Consider the following 14,208-nt stretch of genomic DNA (forward strand, 5'->3'; position numbering starts at 1 on the left):
CCATTTTGCTACAAGTCGCAGAATTTCACTCTTTTTGAAAGGTGAATAAAAGTCCACGGTGTATATGCCACGTTTTCTTTGTCCATTCATCTGATGATGGACACCTTGGTTGATTCCAAATTTTGGCCATGATAAGCAGTGCTGCTATGAACATGGTGATGCAGGTGTCTCTTTGATTCATGGTGTTCAAGTGTTTTGGGCATATACCAAGTAGTGAGATTGCTAGATCATATAGCAACTCTTTTTGTAGCTTAAGAAATCTCTTAAAACACTGTTTTCCATAGCAGGTGTACTAATTAAATACAGCTTTAGTAGTATTATAAAAATGTAGCTATATTATGTTTTCCTTTTCATTTAATTCAAAATATTCCTAACTTTTTATTTCTTCTCTGATCCATGGATCATTTGGAAGTTACCAAATATTTGGGAATTTTTCATAGATGAGAGATTATATTCCTAATTTAATTCCATTATGGTCAGAGAAAACATATGACAAGTACAAGGGGACTTTAGGAAGTTTATGCAAAATGGAATTAAAAGTTTATTTCAGTGCAATATTTTTTTGAAACGTGTTTTCTCATAATACATATTTTCCTTATATCCATGAATTTAGAATTTTTACATCATTTATCTTTTAATCCATTTCTATGAACTTTTTGAGGTACCCTTGTACTTCTAAATTTATTGAGATTTGTCTTATGGTTCTGAACAGGGTCTGTATCAGAAAACATTCTGTGTACGTGTAAAAGGAAAGGATATTCTGCTATTGTTGGATCACATATAATATGAATGGAAATAAGGTCAGGTTGTTGACAGAGTTATTCAAGTGTTATATGTACTTTTTTCTCCACTTGTTCATTATTGGGAGCAGTGTATGGACATCTACAGTTGTTAACAGTGGATTCATATCAGTCTATCAGATTTTGCTTCACACATTTTGAAGATCTGTTATTAGGTACATAACATTCAGAATTGCTTTGTCCTCTTGGTAAATTTGATCCCTTTATCATTTCCTAGCAATATCTTCTCCAAAAACTACCTTTGTCTGATACCAATACAAGCAGAGCCACCCAGTTCTTTTCCTTTTATTGTGGGAAAAAGCAGCAAACATACAATTCACCTTTCCAACAATTTCCAAGTATACAGTATAATTTTTTTTAAAAGATCCATTTTATGTATTTGAAAGAAAGTTACAGAGAGAGGGAGAGGGAGAAAGAAAGGGAGAGAGGGGAGAGAGGGGAGAGAGAGAGAGAGAGAGAGAGATATCTTCCACCCATTGGTTCACTCCCCAAATGGTGGCAATAGCTGGAGCTGCACCCATCTGAAGCCAAGACCCTGCAGCAGGGGCCCGAGGACTTGGGCCATCCTCTGCTGCTTTCCCAGGCCATAGCAGAGAGCTGGATTGAAAGTGGAGCAGTCGGGACTTGAACCAGCAGCCATATGGGATGCTGGTGTTGCAGGCCAGGGCTTTAACCCGCTGCACCACAGCGCCCACCCCTACAGTGTAATATTGTCAACTACACACACACTGTTGTGCAGCACATCCTTAGAGACTCCCACGCTGCCTGATCCTGCATGACGGACAGCTGCAGACCCACCAAACAAATGCCCCTCTGCCCCCCCTAGTTCCTGGCAACCAAAGCCTATTTCTGTTTTGAGAAGCTTGATTCCTTAGATCCCTCTCATAGCAGAATCATGCAGTATTTGTATTTCTGTGCCTGGGTTTATTTCACTGATCGTAATGTTCAGAAGGTTCATCCACACCATAGCACATGACAGGCTGAGTAACAGTCCACTGTGTGTAGATACACCGTGGTTTCTTTCTCCGTTCATCTGTTCACCTTCCAAGCACATTATGCACCTGACTAACAAGGGACGCTCAAGCCAGCGTCAGTGCTCAGAGTTGTTGGTGAGGTTTCACGACGCAGGCATAACTGATTAACTCAATCTCAGCCCCAATGTCCTCACCCTAGCCTCTGTCCCCATCACCTGGCTAAGCTCCCCAACGTCTTGTCACATTCTGGCACTACTAGCTCCCTCCTCAAACTGACCACCATGACTTACTTCATTAATATAAACTCAGACGTGGTCCCAGGACCCACCATGAAAAACAAAGACACTCTTATAATTTGGAAAACTTCAAGAATTTAGGTCTTTCCTAGGAACCCAGTTTACAAACTTGATAGATTTTTTTTATTATACAATACCCTCTCCGTAACACATATGTTAGGGTGCTTGAAGTTGTTCCACTGCTTATGATGCTCTTACACATTTTCTTTTGGGTCTCTGTGTCTCATTTTGGACTCTATTGCTGAGTCTTCAAGTTTTCTAATAATTTCATTTGCAATATTCAACCTGCTGTTAATCTGATTGGGGTATTTTTCACCTGTGACACCTCTGCCTTCATCTCTGTAAGTTCAATTCGGGTCTTTTAAAAAGTTTATCTTCCATGTCTCCACTCAACCTTTTGGGTATATGGAAATCAATTATGACATTTTAATGTACTTGCTGGCTAATTTCAACATCTGAGTCAGCTCTGGATTTTTTTTTTAAGAGAAGGGTTTCTCTCTTTTTGAAAATTTTAAAAAAGGTTTATTTATTTATTTGAAAGAGTTACAGAGAGAGGGGGAGATACGCATATACACACACACAGGGAGGGGGGAGGGAGAGAGAGAATGAGAATGAATCTTCCATCATTGATTCACTCTCCAGATGGCTGCAATGGCCAGGGTTAGGCCAGGCTAAAGCCAGGGGCCAGAAGCTTCATTAGGTCTCACATGTGAGTAGCAGGGGCCCAAACACTTGGGCCATCCTCTCCTGCTTTTCCCAGGCCATTAACAGGGAGTTGGATCACAAGTAGAGCAGCTTGAACCACCACCCATATGGGAAGGCAGTGTTGCAGGTGGCAGCTTTAGCGGCTACACTACAGCGCCGGCCCCTTCTCACTGCTTCTTAAAGCAAGTTATCCATTTGTAAACTGCTGATTTCTTTGGAGGCACTATCCCCACAAACTTTTCTTTTTCTTTAATAATTTGTTTGTTTGAAAGGCAGAGGGAAATGACAAAGGGAAAAGGAGAGGCAGAGATCTTCCATCTGCTGGTTCACTCCCCAAATAGCTAACAGCCAGGTCAGTGCCAGGCCAAAGCCAGGAACCAAGAACTCCATTCCAGTCTCCCACATGTGTTCCAGGGGCCCAAGTAATTGGGCCATCTTATGCTGCCTTCCCAGGTGCGTTAGCAGGGAGCAGGATGGGAAGTGGGCAGCCAGGACTCAAATTGGCGCTGTGATATGGGATGCTGGCATCACAAGAGATGGCTTAACCCGCTGTGCACAGTGCCAGATCTCCATAACTTTTCACAAAGCATCAATGACCAAGTTTCACGGTAAATTTGATGTCTGTTGCCTCAATTTTAGAATGCATGTTGCTGTGATGGGGGCTCTTTGCTAACTGATGGTTTATCCTTCCTCGTGCTTCAAACTAGATTCTGTTCAGATATGCCATAGCATATCAGAGTATGTTTATTTTGGTGCAAAAAATTTAAAAATCTATACTAGTATTTTCATAATATACATTTCCCATTAACTTTTTCAAGATTCCACATATATAACTATGGTAAAGTTTAATTTATAAATGAGGCACAGTAAGAGATTAATAATAACTAATAACAAAACAGAACAATTTTAACAAAATACTGTACTGCAGTCTCTCTCAGAATACCTCACTGTACTGTACACACTCTTGTGACCACATAAGATGAAACGATGCCTGTGTGATGAAGTGAGGTGCATGACACAGGCATTGCGATGTAGGTTAGGCTACTTCATGATGGTCACCTGAACCCAACCGTGTGATGCCATAACCGCCCACCAGATAACCGAGCTGACCATTAACAGGTGGTAGTACATAAAATGTGGACATGTTTGGAAGAAGAGATGATTTGTGTCCAGGAGGGACAGAGGAAAGACTCCCTCCTGCTACTCAGACTGTCATGTAATCTAAAACTTGTGAATTATTTCTGGAACTCTTCATTTAATATTTTCAAGCTGTGGCTGACTGTACATAACTATAAAAGTATCCATGAAGAGAAACAGTCTTCTAATCTACCCAATAAGGCCACCTTTACACCTCACTTTTGCTGATCATTTACACTTTTAGGACTTGTTGGTTATCGCTATAATTAAACATAAACTCAATGGTAATTAAATCCATATTATAAAAATGTTTCTCTACTGCTTTACCAACATTAGAAAATATCCTGAGTCTTTGTTATGAAGAGGAGGCTTTAGATTACTTACACTGTCTCATTGTATTCCCCTACCCTAATATTTGGGGTTGTTTTTGTTTTTTCTTGGTTATCTTTGTAAACTAAAATAAAGGATTCATACATTGAATTTTCATTCCATTCATCTTAGTGTTTTGACTTACATTTATATAGAATAATAATAGCGCCATAATTATTATTTTATCTTTTCTTCTCATTGTTCTTCACATTTTGTTAGCAGTATCTTGACTTTTACATTATGGAGGTTGTTTAACACTGTTCTGTAACCATAATAAAATTTTCCACAGTTTACCTATCATTTCACTTTAGATATTATAAACTAAAAGTCTTTATAATATTTTAGCTATCTAAATATTCCTGATAGGTTAATTGCTGATAGTATACTTGGATTCCTTAAAAATTCATGAGACAGAATGGAAAAACAAATTTATTTTAGTGTAAAAAACTCTGAAATCCATGTATATGAGGCCCTCAAAAATTCATGGAAAATGCACATTATGAAAAATGCATGAATTTTAGCATTTTTTGTGCCAAAATAAACTTATTTTTAATTCCATTTTCCATGAACTTTTTGCAGCGGCCTCCTACAAAGAATAAATTCTATTTCTCATGGGTCCTGCACCATGCCCCTAGGAGCATTCAAAGGAGCATATCCCTGGCTTTGAGATCAGGCTGCTTTTCCTTTTATTATTTTATTTTTTTAAAGATTGATTTATTTATTTTGAAAGTCCGAGTTATAGAAAGTGAGGGAGAGGCAGAGAGACAGACAGATCTTCCACCTGCTGGTCTACTCCCCAGATGGCTGCCAGGGCCAAGGTTGGGCCAGGCTTATGGAACTCCATCTGGGTCTCCCATGTAGGTGGCAGGGACCCAAGTCCCTGGGCCATTTTCTCCCTTCCCAGATGCATTAGCAGGGAACTGGGTTGGAAGCAGAGCAGCTGGGACTCGTACCAGTGCTTATGTGGGAATCCAAGGGTTCCAAGTGGTAGCTTAACCTGCTGTATCACAATTCTACCTCATAGTTCTAATTTTTTTGAGGAACCTTCCTGATGTTTTCCATGATGGCGGTGCCAGCTTACATCCTCACCAATGGTTTATAAGGGTCCCTTCTCTCCACACTCCACTTTTTTGACAGAAGCCATCCTAGTAGGTGACGTGTTATCTGTGACTTTCATTTGCATTTCTGATTAATGGTGCTGAGCATTTAAATATACCTGTTGGTCATTCATCTGTCTTTTTTGAAAAATGACTACTCAGATCCTTTGCCCATTTTATAAATAAAGTTATCTGTTACTACTGGGTTGTTTGAGTTCCTTGTTTATTTTGTATTTTCTCTTTATCACATAGATGGTTTGCAGATATCTTTTTCCCATTCCTTAGGTTGTCTCTGTACTCCAGTGGTTGGTTCCTTGGCTGTGCCGCATCTTTTTAGTTTTATGTAATCCCATATTTTTGCTTTTGTTGCATATGCTTTTAGGCTCATATATATATAAAAATATTTTCCATACCAATGTTCATAGGGCTGTTCTTTTTATCCGTCTAATAGTTTTACAGTTTCAGATCTTACATTTAAGTTTTTAATCCAGTTTAGGTTGATTCCATATACAGTGTGACAAATATTTCTCTAGGGGCCAGTGCTGTGATGTAGCTGGTTAAGCTACTGTCTGCAGTGCTGGCATCCCCATATAGGTGTTGGTTCAAGTCCTGGCTGCTCCACTTCCAATTCAGCTCCCTGCCTTCATGTGGGAGACCTAGAATTGACTCTTGGCTTTGGATCGGCCCATCTCCAACTGTTGTCACCATCTGGGGAGTGAATCAGCATATGGAAGACCTCTCTGTCTCTCTCTGTCTCTCTCTCTGTGTGACTCTGCCTTTCAAATAAATAAAATAAATCTTTTTAAGAAAATATTTTTCTTATTGTGTAGTTGTTTTGTATAATCTTTATTAATATTGTAGTTATTTTTCAAAGAATATGCTTTAAAATCTCAGAAAAACAGAAAATAACCTTCACTCAGGTTCCCTTTACGTTAATTAGCTTTTTGTCTCCATAATGAAATTCCCGAGAAAACTAACTTTATAAAGAGAAAAGGTTTATTCTGCTCACAGTCTTTTGGTAAGATTTTATATATTTATTTGAGTGGTAGAGTTACAGAGAAAGGGAGAGACTGTGAGAAAATGTCTTCCATCCACTGGTTCACTCCCCAAATGGCTGCAACAGCCGGAACTGGGCTGATCCAAAGCCAGGAGCCAGGAGCCTCTTCTAGGTCTCCCATGTAAGTACAGGGGCCCAAGCACTTGGGCCATCTTCTAACGCTTTCTTAGGCTGTAGTAGAGAGCTGGATTAGAAGAGGAGCAGCTGGAGCTACAGCTAGCACCCATATGGGATGCCGGTGCCGCAGGCAGAGGCTTAGCCCATTATGCCACAGCGTTGGCCCCTCACTGGCAGTTTTCACCTCAAAGGTGGTCAGCTAGGCCACGTAGGCCGAAAGCTGGTGGACCCTGCATTCAAACCTGCGATGCACAGGGTGTCACAAAAGCCACCAAGGTTTCTAAGCCACTTCTTTTTCCTGCCCTGAAGAGATCAGCACGGAGCCTGCACCAGTTGGGAGTGAAGTAACCAATACAGTGCAGGAGATCTGAGGGTAGAGAGACAGGAAGTACAAAGGGGCCTGACAAGGGGAGGATTTTGTGTGTCAGAAACAAGAAAGAGAAGTCTGTGGCAAACAAGGGTAATGGGACCCGGCTGCCTGGCAACACTCCCAGGGAGGCAGCTAAGTCTGAAGAGAAAACAGCTGAGTGGTCCTTATAGGAAGATGGGCCCTGGGTTTCTTTACCAAAGATGCCAGAGCCTGACACACAGCACAGAAGCGACAAAGATCGCCCAGATCTGGAAGGATCTTCTGGCCAGGAGTGGCTGAAGTCTCAGCAGTAACCCCGGCCCTATCCTGGTGCTGCGTAAAGCCTCAGAACCGCAGGACTCTCAGGAAGGTATGAGGTTAAAATTCCCCTCCAGCCTGGTGCATCAGGGCCAAAGTCAGGAACTCAAATAGTAACAGAAAATCAAAAAGCTTGTATCTATCAGACCTGAGACTTATCTTTTCTGTAAGTAGAACAATGATGAGCTCACCACATAGAGTTTAAGTTGCACAAATAGAAAAGGAAAACTGGGAAGCACACTGTTGTTTCATTTGTCTGGTTGCATCAGCGAAAGCTGTTCCGCATGAGTGAGTGTTCTGATCGGTAAGGAAAGAGTCTATGCTAATGTAGGAATTACCGCTCTCGGCTGGAATCTGCTGAACTGGAGGCTACTGCCCTTCAATTACTCAGACAACTTTCACAACTTCTGGTCTTTTTTCCTCTTAGCTTTTCTCACTCTCCTGACTTCATTTATAGTCCGGTAGCAATGGCCTCTGCGGATCTCAGCGTGCTTGGATTCCAGTTATCCCCTCTCCCTTTTTTCCTATTCTAATGTTCTGTTTCCACTAAATCCTGGGTTGAAAAACCAGAAACCAAGCATTTTAGGACTCTGCTTAGTCCCAGAGTTGTGGCTGTGATGCTTCTACAGCCTTTTCGCTTCCTACCAGGTTCTTAGCCACGTTCTGTGTTGGCATTCTCCAAGTTATCTGCTTGAATTTCCAGCGCTTCAGAAAGTGCTTCAGTTATTACTGTGGGTGGCATGGGAAGTCGGAGTGGTCCCGTTTATCTATTTTATACTAAAGACTCTCTTTTAGATCTCACTTAACAAAAGGGTTTTATTGCTAAGACAAATGAGAAAACTTCTCTTCTAGGCTTCTAACCTTAGATCAGTGTAGCTCAATTGACATGTTATAGTAGCAAGTTTCTTAAAAGCCTCTGAAGCTCCAAAAGTGGAATCATTTTCCAAAGGAGACGGAAGTTACCTGAAGCAAAGGGATGAAATCCTCCTGTTCCAGAGAGCTGCAGCTGGGCTTTGCAAGAAGGCTGATGAACTTAGATGCATCATCGTGATGGTTACTCAGCAACCTACAAAAGAAACAAGGGCTCATGAAGAGGGGCTGCTATGGAAAACAAGGACTGCAACCCCAACCATTGCTAATTTCAGTCTGGTCTGAAGGCTATTTAGTTCAAGAACCATATGGTCTTTTTAGACAGATGAAGCAAAGGGAGAGAAAGGTGTTGTGACACAGTGGGTTCAACCACTGCTTGAGACACTCGCATCCCATATCAGAGTGCCCAGTCTGAGTCCCAGCTCCTCCACTTCAATCCTTCCTGCTAATGCAGCCATGAGGGCAGAACACGATGGCCCACGTACTGGGGTTTCCTGCCATCCATATAGGGATCCAGACGGATTTCTGGGTTCCTGGTTTGGCCTTGCCCAGCCCTGGCTGTTGCAGGCATTTAGTGAATCAGTAGCTGGAAACTCTTTCCCTCACAACCCCCACTTTTCCTCAATCTCTGCCCCTCCCTCTCACTCACTCTGCCTTTCAAATAAATAAATAAATCTTTTCAAAAAATTTAAAAATGGAATTTTCTATACTCTTGATTTTGTGAAAAGGGCATCTCATAAAAGCTCAATAACAAGATGGCATATTACTTTTTAAACTGTATTTGAGGCTGAGACCAGAGTCAGCTGAACTAATGTAGGTGAAGTATGTATTAAAATACACTGGATAGAAAACGTCCATTCAGGTTAGCAAAGGACATGTGGGATCCGAGGTAGGCACCAGCCAGGAGGGGATGCATCAGATGGACTCCGTGTCCCACACAGGATAATACATTGTGCATGCCCAGGTTGGCAGACACACTCAGTGCCACCCTGATAAGGGGCGTTTGAATTTAGACTGAAGGAACAGGCTTAAAAAAAATGAATGCTCCATTAAGTCTTCTAAGAGTCCAGAATTCCTTTCCTCCAACTTTTTGCTGGACGTTCCCACCTGGAGACTATACATGGATATTAAAGTTGAAATACTGAAAACCAAATTTTAAACCATTTTTTTGAAGTCAGTCCTTTATCTTGACATTTATTTGTTAATGGTGGTACCAACTTGAGTTGTCTGGGCTCAAAAATTAAAAGTCGTTTTCTCTTCTATTTTTCTTCATATCTAATAAGGTTCTAAATTTTCTTCCTTAATCACTGAATGCTGTGTGGAAGGTATTGTGTCTGGCTTTGAAGATGCTTGGAATACAAAGAAACTAAGAGGAGCTTTCAAAAAGTTCATGGAAAAATGCAATTACAAGACCATGTACACCTTCCATGAACTTTTTGAAACTCCCTCATAAGGCACGGTTTTCTGCCCTGCCAGGAGCTTACATTCTGGTGAGAGAGCCGTCCCAGCACTGTGCTACTGGGGGACAGCCAGGACAGGAATAATGAGCACAGGCTGTCAGGGAAGGACTCAGCAGGCCAGTGAGATTCCCTGGAAAGCAAAGTTGGGGGAAGAATGGTACAGTAGGGAGTGCAGCGTGGACAAATGCCTGGTGCGTGATGCATGGGACATCCGGGCAGCAGCATGTGCAGGATGGGAAGAGAAGGGGGAGCACTGCTAAGAAGTAACACAACTTTCCATCAGACTGGATACGGGCAGGCAGACCAATGCTAGCGCCCTTTTACGTCAGGTCAAGCCTGGGTTTCAGCCCACTCTACTGAAGAACTGTCATGTGATAATGCCACGTTCGGAAGCCTTTTTCAGAAAGCCAAGCAAGAAACAATGAGTGCCTGAGCATGGATAATGGCAGTGAGAGAGAGAGAAAGGGCCCCCTTTGGAAGAGGTGAAGGGCCATGGTAGTTGACAGGTGTGGGGGGTAAAAGGAGGTAGTCTAGACAACGGCCGTGTTTCTAGCTTGGCCCATTAGGTGCCCAGACACAGGAGGGGAATACTGGAGTCTTAAGGAGTTTTAGACAACTGTTCCTCCCTTTCTATTTCCACTTCATGTCAAGTCCAGGGTCTCACTATTTCATGTGAAGACTGTTAGCAGGGAAGAGGTTCTTAATAGGCTTCAGTGCTCATCCCGCCTTACACTGTAGGCAATTCATCATTCTAAAACACTGTCTAAAATAATTTCCTTTGTCAAACATGTTCAGTTACCATCTACCACTTACATGCGTAAGTCTAAATGCCTATGCTGGGCATTGAAGGTCTTTTTTTTTTTAAATTATTAATTTATTTGAAAGGCAGAGTTACAGAGAGGCAGAAGCAGAGGCAGAAGCAGACAGAGAGGTCTTCCATCTGCCAGTTCACTCCCCAAATGGCAGCAACAGCTGGAGCTAGGCTGATCCGAAACCAAGAGCCAGGAGCCAGGAGCCAGGAGCTTCCTCCGGGTCTCCTATGTGGATGCAGGGGCCCAAGCACTTGGGCCATCTTCTACTGCTTTCCCAGGCCATAGCAGAGAGCTGGATCAGAAGGGGAGTAGCCAGGATATGAACCAGTGACCATAAGGGATGCCGGCACTGCAGGTGGAGGCCTAGCCCACCATGCCACAGCACCAGCTCCTATGGTGTAGCTTTTTTTTTTTTTTTCCAATTACTTATTTGCATTTTGTTTGAAAGGCAGAGAGACAGAAAAATCATTCATCTGCTGGTTTACTCCCCACAGTGGCCACAACATCAAGGGTTGGGCCAGGCTCAAGCCAGGAGCCCAGAACTCAATCCACATCTCCCACGTGGGTCTCAGGGATCCAAGTACTTGAGCCATTATCTGCTGCCTCACAGAATGCACATTATCAGGAAGCTGGATCAGAAGCAGAGGTGCCAGGAATTGAGCGAGGCTCTTTGATATGGGATGCAGGTGTCCCAAACAGTGACTTAACCACTGCACCAAACACCTGCCCTAGGTTTAGTCTCATCATCCTCTGACATGCTCAAGGCCCCTGAAGTTAAATAAACACGTTTCAGATAAGCCTCCCGTAACAGGTGCTAATGGGTTGCTAATTAGGATCAGAAAATGGGTGGAATGACCACCACAGAACGGCAGTGAGGCCTCTTATAGTTCATATATGATTTGGCTCCCAAAGTCACACATGATGTTAAGTCCCCAAATCATAAGTTGGATGGTAGTTAGAGGGTGGAAACTTACTTCAGTTTATGGTGTTTGGGTGGTGGGTCTCAAGTGAGGTCCTCAGGCCACTAGGGATGTGCCCTTGGTAGTTCTGGAGAGATGAGGAGAAGCCTCTCTCTCTGCTTTCTGGCTCACCATCTGAGTCTCTGCACGAGCTCCCCACCATTGCCATCTACCTCCCTCATTAGAGGTCAAATCAATGGGGCTGCCCAATCTGGGACCTGAACTCCAAAACTTTGAGCTACATAACCGTTTTAAAACAAAGTTAAGTCACCTCAGGTATTTTGTTGGAGTAATGAAAAGCTGCCTGCGGAAAACTGGTACCGAGGAGTGGGGTCATTACTTAGCACCATAATGAAGGTAGAGGAGCTTTTGGAGTCAGTTTACCAGAAAAGGCTGGGAAAGTCTGAGGAGCAGGAAAGAGAAGGCCTAGGATGCAGTAAGTGGAGCATTAAGGGTGATTGTGGTGAGGGCTCCGCAGACCAGAATGCTAACAAAAACATGGACAAAAGGCCATGTTGATGAGGTTTCCAATGGAAATGAGGCTTCCACTGGGAACTGAACCAGACATCCCTGTTACACTGTGGCAAGGAACCTGGCTTCACCGCAGCCAAGCCTCCAGGCTTTCTGGAAGGCTGAACTTAAAGAGGATGCACTAGTTTATCTGGTGGAAGAGATTTCAAAGCAGCAAAGCAATCAGGCTGTGGCATGAGCACTGTTGGTTGTTTTTAGTCAGTTTCATAGTGAGAATCTGAAGCACAAAGGAGACAAGCAGAAAGTCTGGGGAAATTCACAGACTGGCCAGAGTAAATAATGAAGAGAAAGTGGCTTGTTTGGGACAGGAGAGTGCAGTGGAGAAACCACTTGCTAAAAAGGTAAAAGACAGCCATATGCAAATGGCAGAACAGTGGGCTCAAGGCCTGGAGGGGATCTCAGAAATCTTGCAGGCAGTCTCTCTCCCCTCACAGGCCTACAGCCGGGAAGGGTAGAGATGTTTCTTGGAGCCGTGCGCGCTTTTCTCTAGCTATCCCAGGAACACAGGTGATTCATTTCCCTGTTGTCAGCCCGTGAAGCACTCTGGCTGCGGCTATGTTTTGAGCAGGTCCAAGTGCAACTTGTGATGGGAGCAGACCTCGGTGTCATTCCCACGTTACTGATGTTGAAGGCATGTAGAATGCAAGAGGGGTCAGTTGGTCTCCACCAAGATTTCTAAGGAAAGTCTGGGAGGCCAGGCAGGACTGTTCTGTAGGGCTGAAGCTTCTGCTTGCAGCCCCTGAGAGGGCAAAGCCTCCTGGAGTTGTGGGAGTGAAGCAGCAAAAGAGATCCTAGAAAGGCGTCTTGAAATGTCCACCAGGGAAAGCTGCAGTGTCCCCTGGAACCCTTGGAAAGCTGTCGACATCAGCATGTAAAGCCAGCCCGAGAGCAGCCATGTGGGCTGTGAGAAGCAAGGCCGCAGGGGCAGCGCTGCCCAAACCCAAGGGCCTTGCCTCTCACAATGTGCCCAGGATGCCGGCTTTAATGTTTATCTGCTTTCAGTCTGGCTTTTGCACTCTCTGTTTCCTTGTCCCCCTTTTGGGATGGAAACGTATAGTCTGTGTCTGTCCCACCACTGGATTTTGGAAGAATGTAACTTAAAACATTCTCTGTTTCACTCCCGAGGTGATATCAATGGCTGGGGCTAGACCCAGAGGCTAGGAACCCAGCCCAGGTTTCCCACATGGGTGGCACGCACTCAACTACTTTAGCCATACCTGCTACTTCCCAGCTTGTGTATCCGCAGAAAGCTGGAATTGGGAGCAGGAACAAAGAATTCAATCCATTCATTCTGATGGGATGCAGGCATCTTAACCAGCGTCTTAACTGCCAGGCCAAACACCACCCTATAATTTGCTTTTACAGGGGGCTCACAGCTAGAGGAAGTTGCCTTGTCCCTGAGATGAGAATTTGGATTTTGGAAGTAATGCTAGGCTGAGTTAAGACTTTGGTACTACTGGGCATGCAATGACTATTTTATGTGTGAGAAGAACATGAATTTTAGATAATCAGAGGTGGAATGCTATAACTTTTTTCTTTTTTTTTAAGTTTTAAGAATTTTATGCAGTGAGAGAAATGCACAGGAGAGTGGGGGCTTTATTTAGGGGAGAAAGAGAAGTCTAGAAGCTAAGTTGGATCCGTACCAAGCAGAGAGCAGGCCAGGAGCCACATGGAACAAGTGTGCAGGCAGGAAGGCAGAGAGCAGGTGCCCCAAAGGCACGGGCAACAAGCACAGCAAGGGCAGTAAGGGCCGGGCCTATCGTGCTCCAGGCCTTTTATCCACTTCCTAAAGGGCGTGGTCATGTAGCCTGATGGGCAGGTGTGCACACAGGTGGGGGCAGGTGGGGTCAGGAGATCACACGGGGGCCTGGTGAAGGTGTGGTCTTCCAGCTCACAAACTTAATCCATTTTATCCTATCTGCCTGCCTACATCATTCCCCTCTCAGAGAGATTCTTGCCCTTAATCCTAAGGGCCTAGAATAATCACATCTTCTATAGCTGCTTCCTGCTTATGAGGGGCATATGGAATGCTATAATTTCAACATGATTTGGTTCCCATGAATGACCTTAAACCTCAAAGTCCTAAGTTGATGTTGTAAGAAGATGGAAATTTAATCCAATTATGTTTTTGGGAGGTGGAGCTGGTGGAAGTCCTTACATAATTAGCAGAGTCCCTCATGAGGTGGTACTCATGAGGGAGTTGTTATGAAAGCCCAAACTGGACTCAGTCTGTCCATCTCTTGCTCGGTTTCTTAGCTCATCCTGTGACGCTGCATCTGCCTTCATCAAAGGTCAAACCAATAGGGCTGTCTGATCTTAGACTTGAACGTTCGAACTTTTAATAAACCTTTCCTCTT

General features: G+C 43.6%; 1 protein-coding gene across 6 annotated transcripts in view; it reads right to left on the minus strand.

Moving 5' to 3' along the window:
- The window catches only part of PPP2R3A (protein phosphatase 2 regulatory subunit B''alpha), a 210,699-nt gene that overhangs the window by 72,953 nt on the left and 123,538 nt on the right, over positions 1-14,208 (minus strand). For all 6 annotated transcript variants that reach the window (XM_051818617.3, XM_051818618.3, XM_070072785.2 and 3 more), the window contains one exon: positions 8,183-8,285. In XM_051818617.3, the coding sequence (XP_051674577.1) occupies positions 8,183-8,285 (103 nt within the window). The remainder of the gene's footprint in view (positions 1-8,182; positions 8,286-14,208) is intronic.

Source organism: Oryctolagus cuniculus, chromosome 4 (genome assembly GCF_051225735.1).
Source record: "Oryctolagus cuniculus isolate XC-2025 breed Fujian yellow rabbit chromosome 4, ASM5122573v1, whole genome shotgun sequence".
NCBI lineage: Eukaryota > Metazoa > Chordata > Mammalia > Lagomorpha > Leporidae > Oryctolagus > Oryctolagus cuniculus.